General features: G+C 49.4%; 1 protein-coding gene across 5 annotated transcripts in view; it reads right to left on the reverse strand.

Moving 5' to 3' along the window:
* The window catches only part of ARHGEF2 (Rho/Rac guanine nucleotide exchange factor 2), a 121,938-nt gene that overhangs the window by 100,356 nt on the left and 8,917 nt on the right, over positions 1-12,665 (reverse strand). For 3 of the 5 annotated variants that reach the window (XM_080984443.1, XM_080984441.1, XM_080984442.1), the window contains exon 2: positions 7,395-7,884. Coding sequence is in view for 2 of the 5 variants with exons in the window: in XM_080984434.1 (XP_080840560.1) it covers positions 4,286-4,302 (17 nt within the window). In the remaining 3 variants the exon portion in view is untranslated. Of the gene's footprint in view, positions 1-3,611; positions 3,644-4,285; positions 4,318-7,394; positions 7,885-12,665 lie in introns of those variants that run through there. The other 2 variants (XM_080984434.1, XM_080984440.1) reach the window with 2 other exon arrangements.

Raw genomic sequence — 12,665 nt, forward strand, 5'->3', positions numbered from 1 at the left:
GCAACTCGACTCTCACCGCGTACACCTGAGAGACTACCAGGGAAACGACATTCCCGTGGTAGGCGTTGGCCGGTTCCGGATCGCCTTCAAGGATTTTTCGGGACTGCTCCGGTTGGTGGTGGTCGAAGGTCAGCGGCCAAGCCTCCTAGGGCTAGACTGGTTTGATGCCCTCGGCCTGGAAGTCACCGGCATCAACTGCATCTCTAACGCAGAGACTGAGGGTCTGGTCAAAGACTTTGCCGAGGTTTTTGACGGCACCTTGGGCCAATATACAGGTACGCCCATCTCCTTTAGCCTTGATCCACAAGTCGCCCCCATCAAGCTAAAGCCACGCCGGGTTCCCTTTGCTCTCAAGGCTAAGGTGGACGAACAACTGGACAAACTGATCGCCCAAGGAGTTTTGGAGCCGGTTGACCACGCAAAGTGGGAAACCCCCATCGTCACGCCTGTCAAGCCAGATGGGTCGGTGAGAATCTGCGCTGACTACAAGTGCACGATCAACAAGGCACTTCAGCAGCACGCTTATCCGGTTCCTGTTGTCCAACACCTGCTGCATTCCCTGGGTGAGGGTAAGGTCTTCGCTAAGCTGGACCTTGCCCAAGCCTATCAACAACTGCCAGTCGATGATGCCACTGCTGAAGCCCAGACGATCGTCACCCACCGGGGGGCATTCCGTTGCCGCCGGTTGCAGTTCGGGGTGAGTGTGGCTCCTGGCATCTTCCAAAGCCTTATGGAGCGTCTCCTGCAAGGGCTTCCAGGCGTGGTACCATATTTTGATGACGTCTTGGTGTCTGCAGACTCACACCAGCAGCTGTTCGAGCGCCTCCGTGCCGTGCTGACCAGGTTCCAGGAGGCCGGGCTCAAGGTAAAGAGGGAGAAGTGCCAGATCGCCGTTCCACAGGTAGAGTTCCTGGGCTATCTTATCGATGCCTCCGGTCTTCATCCAACCACATCCAAGATCCGCGCTATCCAGCAGGCCCCCACTCCAAAGAACAAAACGGAGTTGCAGGCATTCCTGGGGCTGCTGAACTTTTATAACATGTTCCTGCCCCACAAAGCCACAGTGGCTGAGCCTCTTCACCGACTCCTTAGCACTAAGACGCCTTGGGCCTGGGGTCATCGGGAGACGGCGGCCTTCAACGCGGTCAAGGCTCTCCTTTCTTCAGACAGTGTGCTGGTACAGTACAGTGAATCCAGGCCGCTGGTCCTTGCCTGCGACGCCTCACCTTTTGGCATCGGTGCTGTCCTTAGTCACCGTTTTCCAGATGGAAGAGAAGCACCGCTCGCCTACTTTTCCAGGACACTATCTCCGACGGAACGGAATTACAGCCAGCTCGACAAGGAGGCATTGGCACTTGTGGCTGGAGTGAAGAGGTTCCATGAATACCTCTATGGCAGGACTTTTGACCTCATCACTGACCACAAGCCACTCCTGGGCCTCCTCGCCGGTGATCGTCCAACTCCACCGGTCCTCTCACCACGCATGCTGCGATGGACTGTTTTCCTGGCTGCCTACCACTACCGGCTCATCCATCGCCCGGGGAAATCGATGGGCCATGCCGACGCCCTCAGCCGTTGCCCTCTTCCAGCATTTGTGGAGGACCCGGCTCCAGCTTCATCGCTCCTTCTGATTGAGGATCTTCCGGCAGCGCCTGTATCGGCTGCCACTGTGGCCTCCGCATCTGCCCAGGATCGCACCATCAGCCGGGTGCTCAACTGGGTGTGGAGGGGGTGGCCACAAGGGCCTTTTGCATCGGAGTTCCAGCCCTTCGCAACCAGACAACATGAACTCTCAGCTCATCGTGGCTGCCTGCTGTGGGGAGACCGCGTCGTGATTCCCCAGGGACTCCGTCAGCGCGTCCTGGAGGCTCTGCACGTTGGCCACCCGGGAATTGTCAAAATGAAGGCGTTGGCTCGGTGTTACGTCTGGTGGCCTAATATGGACGATGCCATCACTGCCTGGGTGTCCGCCTGTCAAGCGTGCCAGGAGTCGAGGCCTGCACCACCGGCAGCTAAGGGACACACCTGGGAGACGCCAAAGACACCCTGGTCGAGGGTGCACATCGATCTGGCTGGCCCCTTTCACGGCCGGACCTTTATGGTAGTGGTGGACGCCTATTCCAAATGGCTGGAGGTCGCCCTGATGCCCTCCACCACTACCGAAGCTGTCATCCGGGTGCTGCGGGGCCTGTTTGCAACGCATGGGTGTCCTGATGTCCTTGTCTCTGACAACGGACCGCAGTTCACGTCAGGCACGTTTGAGCGGTATCTTTTGGGACTGGGCATCCGCCATGCCCTAACGGCACCCTTTCATCCATCCAGCAACGGGCAAGCGGAAAGAATGGTGCGCTCGACAAAAGAGGCACTGGCGCGCCTGGACCGGGGAGACTGGCATGAGCGGGTCGCCGAATACTTGTTCGTGCAACACATCACCCCTCATGCGGCCACAGGGAGGAGTCCTGCTGAACTGCTTATGGGCCGCCGCCTCAGGTCACCGCTCGACCGGCTACACCCAGACTTTGCCGTGGCTGAACCCCCAGGCTGTGCCAACACACCACGGTCATTTGTCCCAGGAAACCAGGTCTTTGCCCGGAACTATGTGGGGGACATCCCTTGGGTGCCCGCCACAGTAGTGGGAGTCACTGGACCTCGCTCGTACCAGGTGGCACTCGAAGACGGACGCTTGTGGCGACGGCACATAGACCAGCTTAGGCGCAGGGTTGGGGACTTGGACACTACCGAGGTGCCCCCAACTGCGCTTGCGGCTCCAGAAGAGACACGTACAGATGGCGAGGCCCCACCTACACCTCCCTCGCAAACTGCCAGCGTGGAGCCGAACCAAGCCGTTTCAGAACAGACTCAGACCACTCCACTTGCGGAGGCTCCACTCACAGCAGCGGATCCAGGGGAGTTGGTTCCAACGCCACCTAGGGTCGCACCACAGCCTCAGCGAGAACTGTGTGGCCCTCCGGACTTGGCTACCAGCCCCCGGCGGTCTGGCAGAGTTTCCAAGCGCCCAACTCATTTAAAGGACTATGTTGTTGGACAGGTATCACTGTTGGTCTAAGTATGGGAAATGTAACCGATATGCTTTTGTGCCTAATTGAACCATTACGCGTAGTGCTGTATATAAGGAAACCATTACGATTGTAACTAACGCCTTATCTCGGTGGGGAGGGGTGTTATGTAGTGTAGTTTCACCCTGGGCCAACAGGGGGATACTGTATATAGTTTTCACTCAGGTCTGTAGATAGTTTTCACTCAGGTCCGCGCCAGTTATTTTTGGCGGGAACTCTGGGCTGTTGTGGTTACAATGTTGATAGCCGGCTGCCTATAAATACAGGCCGGCTGAGCTGTTCGCAGTCAGTTCTATTCCAGCTTGCCATAATAAAGAGCTACTTGAAGAAATCGCTGTGCCGGCTGCTATGTCAACCCACGACCTAACATAAGGGATTCCTAACAACACTCAACAAACTGCAGCACCCAACATTTCTTTGGGGGAAGCCAGAGGGGCACCATAGTGCTTTAAATGTCTGGTGTGGATGTGCCTAGGCCAAATGCCGCCTATAGGCCCCGGACCCCCATTATAAATGGATATTTTTCCAAGATACCTTGGCAACACTATCATTCCTACAGCTGGCCTGGAATAATTTTAATTCCTGAGGCAACAACCCAAAGGGATCTGGTTTCTCACACACCACCGGCCTGGCATTGGCCATTCAGGCCTACCTCACAACTACCAGCCAGCCCTAGAGTTGCTACGCTTTCTTCCAAGATATTAAAGACCAATGGGAGTCTAGGGTTCAAATCCCCACTGGGCCATGAAGCTGACTGGTTGAGCTTGGGGGCCACCAGCCACTGCCTCTTTGCCTAATCTACCCCACAGGGTTGTTGTTGTTGTGGGGAGGGGGAGAATCATGTACTCCACCTCGATTTCCTTGGGGGAAGGAGGGATATAAATGCAACTAAACAAATAAATATGCCCTTGTACTTTCTTTTGTTTACTTTGGCAGGCAAATGGGAGAGCAAAAAGGAGGAAGGGGAGGCTCCCCCCCTTTTAAGTGCACTCCCTCCCTTGCCGCCTTAGTTACTGATTAAACTTTGAAGAATTTTGGCAAAAGTGGGCTCTGTCTCCAGCGGCCGACGCCTGAGCGTCTGGATGGGCAGACAAGGGGAACAGCATAGAGCCTCTGCATTGTTTGTGCAACGTTAATGGGGGGCATTAAAAGGGGAGACGGGTAAGACAGCAAAAAGAAACACCAATTTAGATGGCACCTGCAGATACCTCAGAGGGGATGACATAGCAGGTGGGGAGAGCGGCCCAGAAATGGGCCACATTCACACCACACACGATACCTCTTTTAAGCAGTCATGGTTTCCCCTGGGAGCTGTAGTTTGGTAAGGGCACTGAGCTACAATTCCCAGAGTGGTTTAACAATTCCCAGAGTGGGAACTATAGTTCTGAGGGGGGATAGGAAATAGCAATGGAGTGAGCTTGGATCCACTGTCAGAGCCTATAACCTGTCAGTTTGCATTTCTTAGTGCAGAAAGTATTGATCTGATGTGTAGAGATCTTTCCTATTCTAATTAATTCAAGAGGTTTCTGAGAGCTTCTCTGTGAGAAAGAAACAAGCAGAAGGTTCATGATGTTTGGGTTATTCCTTCAGAGAAGCTGAGAACAGCTGGTTTAAACTGGTTCTCTTATCTCTTCTGTCAAGGTCATGCTGACTATAATAGTAAGGGCAGAAGGAGCCCGGGTTTCTCTTTCTACCTCTCTTCCTTCTGATGTGGTGCTCTGCACGTAGTATGCTTAGTGTTAAGGTTTAGACTTATTGTAAGTTATTGTAAATTAGTTAAGTCTGCTGCAGTTGGATTTCTAATGGGCAGTGCCAATCCTGAATGTATTGGATTTGTGACCATTACGCTCATTTGCATTCAGTAGCGGTAAAGCTCTGCTGGACGAAATATTCATTGTCTTTGGTCTATTTTTGGGAATCCTGCAACATGTTTAAGTTGTTACTCTGCTAACTATACACTGGAATCTGCTCTGGATCAATACTGAGTAGAATTTCATGACATGACCCTCTCCCCGTAGCTCCAAGGGTCTAAAATTCCCATGGGTAGACCATTTAATTGAAGTTGTAAAAATATTTATACCTGTAACCAACTCATCTCTATATGACTGTGCTTTAAAAATGAAATAATATGCGAAGAAAAGCTGGAATTTCAGTTTTGCAAAATAAGCAACTTTGTATAATTTACATCCTATTGCATACGGGCCGTAGCTCAGTGGTAGAACATCTGCCCTGCCTGGAGAAGGCCCCAACTTCAATCCACAGCATCTTCATGTAGGGCTAGAAGAGACTCCTGCCTCAGACCTTGGACAGCTGCTGCCAGTCAGTGTAGGCAATACTGAGTAAGAAAGGCCAATGGTCTTGACTCAGTAAAAGGCAGCATCCTATGTTCTTAAAATTCTGCAAATTAATTTTCTGTTTTGCACAAGGAATTCTGGAGGCTCACCAAATCTCTAGCCAGAGCATGGTGCATTAATGGCTCATGAGTGTATATTCAAAGCCCAATGCCACCATTTTAATGAACAACTTTATTTCTGGTACTGCTGGCAGGGGCTGATGGGAGATGTAGTCCAAAACAGACTGGATCCTGGAGACAAAGGTCTGAGTTACATGTGAATTAAGAGTTTTGGAAGGTATTTAGACCAGGGAAGTGTCACAGAGACTTCTTCCCCCACTGCTAATGCCCCAGTCCAAATTGGGGACCCTCTGTGGCTGCTTTTAAGTTTTTAAAAGAACTCCTCAGGTAACCTGATTATAATACTAATTGCCTGAATGCTTAGCTTAGTATTTAGGCAGAGGAAGTGTAAAAACAGAGTGAAACAATGTACTGCTTTCAACTGGGACCAAAATATTTTAGTAACTAAACTTTAGGATGCCAGACAAGGAACGTGGCTTCATGATTTTAGCCTTCATCTAAGCATTTCTCCACTTGGGAAGATTTGGGATTGGGGGGTGCGATCAGGTGAGTTGTTAGAAATAAAACATCTTTTGTTAACCCAGCCATAGTACCAAATCTGTACAGCAAAGAGATGCCCGTCATAAAGCCCTGCTCAAACATTCCTTTGGCTTTGATCTTGCACTTAAATGGCTTTCTAACCCAGCTGGGGTCAGATGTGATCATAGTTTTGGAGAAACTGTGTCTCCAACAAGGGCCTAGCAAGAGTGCACCTGTCGGAATGGCAAGGGTGAAGGTAGTGCCCAAGGCAGAACCTGTTGGGTCACCCCAAAAGCTGCAAATTCCCCAACAAGGAAAACAAGCCCATGACATTGCATAGACTGTACATTGCTTTATACATTTATTTATAACGACTGGAATTCCTAGGGCTGCATTTTAGGGCAAAGACCTCACAAGGCAGGATACCCAACCCAAACAGTTTTAATTAACTCACAACAATCACCAAATGATAACACAAAAATGATTAAAGATAGTAGCATACTTGAGTAGCCAACAGTTGCAGGGGGAAAGGTCAGGTGGGCCAAAGCGCAGAATGAACTCAGGCTTGCAAGAAAGGTTAAAAATGAAACTATAACTGCATATATCTAAACCAGCCTTCCCCAGCGTGGTGCCCTGCTGACTGGGGGTGATGGGAGTTGTAATCCAAAACAGCTGGAAGGCAACATGTTTGAAAGGGCTGGTCTAAACACTTGGGCAACTGCTCACCCCCTTACGATACTGACACCTCCCATGTCTCCATGGAACGTTGCCCTTGCCTCTTCTCCCCCCCCCCCTCCTTTTTTCACCACAGTCAAAAAAATTAAAAGTGTAGACGCCTTGGGGCAGAGTGTTAGCCTTTCTGAATGAAGCACCACATATACACCATACATTTAAAGTGCTATGATACCACTTTAAACCATCATGGCTTCCCTCCATTCCCTTCCCAGAGCTACAATTCCTAGAGTGGTTTAATAATCAACCCCTCTTTCCCAGGGAACTCTGGGAATTGTAGCTCTTTGAGAGGAGTAGGGGTCTCCACACAACTCTCAGCACCCTTAACATACTACAGCTCCCAGAGTTCTTTGGGGGATGCCATGACTATTCAAAGTGCTATGATACTGCTTTAAATGTAGGGCATGAACATGCCTAGAGCTACAATTCCCAGCACACTTAACGAACTACAGCTCCCAGAAATTGCTAGTGGGGGAGCCATGACTTGTTTTAAAGAGGTATGAGACCGCTTTAAATGTAGTGTGGGTGTGGCCATGGATGGATACAATAGTTGCATCTTCCAGGAGACCTGAACCACCCAACTCCACCCCACCCCACCCCCCAGCTTCAGGAGGAAGCCTGTCCTAGGGCCCAAATAATTCACCTCTGCTCACCTGCTGTGCTGCTCTCCTCGCCAGTGCCTTCCACAGAGAACAAGGATAAGTTGTGGGCAGCTGCCCGTGGGATGGCTCAGGGTAGAAAAGGAAGCAGGGTGATCTCAGCTTCTTTCCTGTTTCCACAGTCAGCTGGTGGGAACTGCCCTTTTCTATCCCTTTATCTCCTGCACCATCAGCACTAAATCCTCCAGAAGGTCAGGGAGCCCCACGGTTCAGATATGGAGGAGGAGGACCATGGCAGCCAGCAGGGAAGACATCTTCTCGAGGAGAGAACCTCTTGGTACTATTATTTCAGGTTCTCTTGGCTGTAAGGAAACTTAAAGGAGGAAGGAAGACGGGCAGAAAGCGGCTCTTGGCTGCCCCACCGTTGGCGTCCTTCGGCCTGCTTCAGCCACTGCCCTCCTGATAGTCCACTTCCCCTCCAAGTCCCTCTTCTCAAAATCCACGTCTTCGTTTCTCCACTTCCTCCACAATCCTGGCCCTGGTTCTGAGAATTAAGAAAGGAGAGGTGAGCTTGCCATTATTATTATTATTATTATTATTATTATTATTATTATTATTTTGTCGTATTTCTATCCCACCTCTTTCTCCGACCAGCTCAGAGTGACGTCCATGATTCTCCCCATCTCATTTAATCCTCACAACAACAACAACAACAACAACAACCCTGGAAGGTAGGTTAGGCTGAGAGGCAATGATTGGCCCATGGTCACCACCCAGTGAGCTTCATGACCGAGTGCGGGTTTGAACCCTCGTCTCCCAGGTCCTAGTCAAATAATCTAACCACTGGTGAGTGTGTGTGTGTGTGTGTGTGTGTGTGTGTGTGTTGAGAGGGGTCCAACTGGGAGCACATTGGGGGCTCCAAGTTAAGGCAAGCTTGGCATGTTGCTCCCAGGAGATCAGAACAGGGCTTCTTTAGTTAAACTGTGGAACTCCCTCCCACAGGAGACAGTGATGACCACCAACTTGGATGGCTTTAAGAGAGGACTAGACAAATTCATGAAGACGAATGGTTTAGCAATAACTCTGTAAGGGGAATATGGGTCTCCTAGGGGACTCTTGGCACCCTTAACAAGCTATATCACCCAAGATTCTTTGGGGGAAAGCCACGACTGTTCAAAGTGACACCTTAAATGTATGGTGTGAAGGTTTATCTGTGAGGGACAAACTACAGTTCCCAGGATGCTTTGCTTCAGATGATTGGGATGTACACAGCGAGGCAGAGAGCCCATGAGCAAGCAGATTGCAGTGCCAGAGAGGGGAAGCAGGTCCAGGAGGGCTCTCCTCAGTGGGTGCCCTGCTGGAGGGTGGCCTGTGGGCAGGGGCCCCATCATGCTGACTCCCGGCACCAGCTCTGTAGAGAAAAGGTGTTCTGGAAGAGAGGAGGGGCGCCTGATAAGAAAGCCAAAAAAAACCTAGTTAATCATTTTGCATTCCAGAATTGTGTGTTATCCTTTCTTTTAATAATGAAGTATGAGGTCAGAAGGCAGGGGTGATCTCAGCACTGAGGAGAGGGAGTCAACTCTGACCACTTTTGGAGGAAGCGCTTCCATGGGAACCTCAGCAAGTGTACATAACAAAGCGGAGCCATGCTGCCAGGCTGGGCACCTGGAGAAGGGAATGGCAGGCAGAGGGGAAGGGAGAGCCAGTATATACCTCTGGATCTCTCTCTGCAATGGGGGGGGGGGGGAACCTTGCTTGGGGAAGGAAAAGCAAGCCATGAGAGCTCGTCCACACCTTGCTTGTGCCGTGCCTAAAATGCACAGGTCTGAGAGGTTTTCCGCTTGTCTTGTGTTTTCTAAGCGGGGGTACAAGAGGTTTTTTTGTTTGCCCTGTACTGCACACCCATCATAGAGTGACTATTCCAGCACCCGTAACAAACTATGGTTCCTATCATTCTTTGTGGGGAAATTGTGCGCTTCAAACATGCTTTGAATTAGTGGTGTGTACACAGGCTTAGGACACTTTAAATGTGGAATCGCAAAGATCTGGGAAGCGGCTGAATCCCTCCTGCAAAATACAGTCTAGAGGTGCCCGCTGATGTTATGCGCTTTTTAAGCTTTGCATTTATTTATTGTTTTGTTCTTTGTATGGAAATCTAAAACCGAACAACAATACTGGATTGGCTAACACTTCTTTATCAACTTAAACCATCTCAAAAGTAGCTATTGTGTTATTAAATTAGTAAAACACTCACAAACTTCTGGAGTCATTTCGATTGTACACGGATCCATTTTCCCACATGCACTTAAACTTGGATGGGGGGGGGGCTTTACATAGGATGATTTAAGTGGATTTAAATCACCCACAAAGCAAATCGAGTCAGAGATCTTACTAGGGAGGGGGCCTGTCCTGAACGAGTGTGAACTGTTTATACAGGCAGGTGTGCCTCTGAACACCTAAAAAGTGCATTTTCCTACAAGTGTACAATTGCCAGTCCCCAAACATCTGGGGTTTCATGGGGGCTTATTTCCCAAGAAGTGTGCATCAGGTACGGACCCCATGTGAGAAGAACTAGGCTTCTAAAATGTGAGGGCAAAACCTCTAAAATGTGGAGCCAGTGCAGCATAGAGTATTGAACTAGGACCAGGGAGTCCTGGGTTCAAATCCCTGGCCACAAAGCTTGTTAGAGGACTCCTCACAGGGTTGCTGACCGGATCACAGAGGAAAGGGATGGAATCACACTGTCCTTAGAGAAAGGGCAGGATGGCAACATATTAAAATAGATAAAGTAATGATTGTCCACCGACCTAACAAATTTGCAAGGGCCTGTTAAGCTCATGCTGAGGCAAAGAAAATCCAATCAGGAGTTTAACAACAACAAAAACAGCCAAGAAGCGAACACAGTTTTAAGATTGTTCCAAGCTGAACTCATGATTCTTGGTCAGTCGCTTTACATTTCTATCATTCCTTTGTAGCAAAAGCCATACACGATAACGGGCTATTTTAATTCTCCATCCAACCAACCAACAAGAAGACTTCCTTCCATGCCTTTCCTGCTACTTCCAGGCTTTTCAAAATCGCTTTGAGACATTCGGCTGCTTTCAGGCCAGAGTTGCCCTCAAAATATCTCATCACTGAAATGCTATTTTAGTCTCTGTATGGAAATTTAAGAGACACCCTTCAAGATTTGCATTTTAGAGTAAGAATTGCCAGTCCTGGGAGAGAAGGGAAAGTCACACTTATTGTGTGTCTACCCAAGCTGCTAACCTGGACTTGCCTCCTGATTGGACAGGGACACTCCTCAGGGTGTTGACTCATACAGAGACCTGATAAGTAGTCATAGGGTCATCTGAAGCCACTTCACTGCAAGTCAAGCCATTGGGTCCATCTAGCTCAGTACTCTGAGTGGCAACAGCTTTCCAAGGATTCAGGCAGGAGTCTGTCCCACCCCTACCTGGAGATGCTGCTGGCGATTGAACCTGGAACCTTCTGCACACAAAGCATGTGTCCTACCACTCAGCCACAAACTTTCACCTGCTCCCTGTCTTCTGTGACAGCAGAGGAGGCCAAATCAGGAGTCATTGAATGACCCACATATTCCCGGTGCACAAAGACACAGAATTATCCATCCAGCGAAGGCTGATTGGGAGATCAGCAACTCACATGGAGATGCAGCAGGCAGACTCCCCCCTGAAGGTGGGCATCCAGGAGCTTCTCGTGACTTTATTTAACTCATTGGCAACTCTTTCTGAGACTGGTGGCTGGGAACTGCTGGGTTAAGGACCTCCAGTAAAAAGAGAACCACGGCAAGAGTATCATCCTTGAGGGTCTTGGAAGGAAACCACAACAACAGAACTGGTTTCAAACGGTTGGCGCTCGCCCTAATAATGACAACTAGGCATGCCCCAAAGGCAGGAGTGGGGCATAAAATGATAAGCAAAGCCCAGCTCCATCACAGCCCGGCACCCTTTTTAGAAAGTGGCCAGCCAGGTGCCTCTCAGGAGCCTGCAAGCTTCTGGAACTCAGCAACTGAAACTTGGGAGAAATATTGCCTCTGATCCTGGAGAGTAATTGAGATATTTGCCACAGGGGGAAAGAATTACCCTTGGTGTGTGTGTGTGTTTATGGTATATCAGAGGGACTGTAAATCCCAAATCATCGGAGCCGCACACTGCCTGGGCTTGAGAAAATCTAATGGAGTCCCTTCCAGATCTATAATTCTATTCTTCTAATGGGACACGTTGATCACCAACGATCAGACGCAATGGTCCCTGAGCTTTCATTAGCCTTCCAGACAAATTCAACGCAACAAGAAAAGAATTAAGAAACCAACAGCAGGTCTGACCAAACAAGCCCACCCATCTCCAGCAAGAGGTAGGGGTGGTCAAGAAATCTATGTTACAATACAAAAAAGGGGGGCAGGGGGAGGGGGGAGAGAAATGTGCCAGGCAAGAGGAGGAAAAGTACATAATAAAACTCTCACTTCTGCCGGAATGTAAATAACTCTTGAAGCCTAGGCTCAAGGAATGTCAAAAGAAAGAACAAAAATATTGAAAGAGGATGGTGAGTGGAATTCAGAGATAAGGAAGGAGAAAGCCTTAGAATCACAGAATTGTAGAGTCGGAAGGGACCCTGAGGGTCATCTAGTCCAACCCCCTGCAATGCAGGACTCACGGCTAAAGAATATCTGACAGAAGGCCATCCAACACCTGGTTAAAAACCTTCACTGAAGGACACATTTCAAAAGAGTCCAATTCCACTGCTGAACAGCTCTTATAAATTGTTGTGACTCACCCTGGAAGGGTGGATAAATAAAATAAAATTATCATCAGGGTGTGTTTTTTTTAGTTTCCAGGCTCATAGGCTGCTTTTACTCATTGTTTGTGGGGCTTGGTTCACTGCCTTGAGCTACCTACACTCCTGACTTGTGGCAGCTTGATATGCTAGCTGCGTCTGTATTGTGCTTGGATGCAGGAAATCAAGGTTCGAGAAATGACTTGATTGGTCCTGGGTGGTCATAATTTCCCAACCTAGCCTACCTCACAGGGTTGTTGTGCCAGGTTAAAACACTGCTCGATAGAATCAAGCAACTGTTTCCTGTTTATACCCTGGATAACGTAGGCGTAATCTAGAATGCAAGGGAGGTGCCCCACAAGTCCAGGAGGCCAGATGCAACTATGCTAGTTATTTGTGGCACACCACCGGCCAGAAAAGGAGGGAATAAAACTAGCTCTCTTCCAGCTTGTTTCCTCCTTTGCAGGATTCTAACGCTACAGGTGACAAGGCAAGAATTTGCAAGGCTGGCTTAGAACGGAAAGATAAGCA

This window comes from Podarcis pityusensis, assembly GCF_964106645.2.
Source record: "Podarcis pityusensis genome assembly, chromosome: 16".
In the NCBI taxonomy this organism is placed as follows: Eukaryota; Metazoa; Chordata; class Lepidosauria; order Squamata; family Lacertidae; genus Podarcis; species Podarcis pityusensis.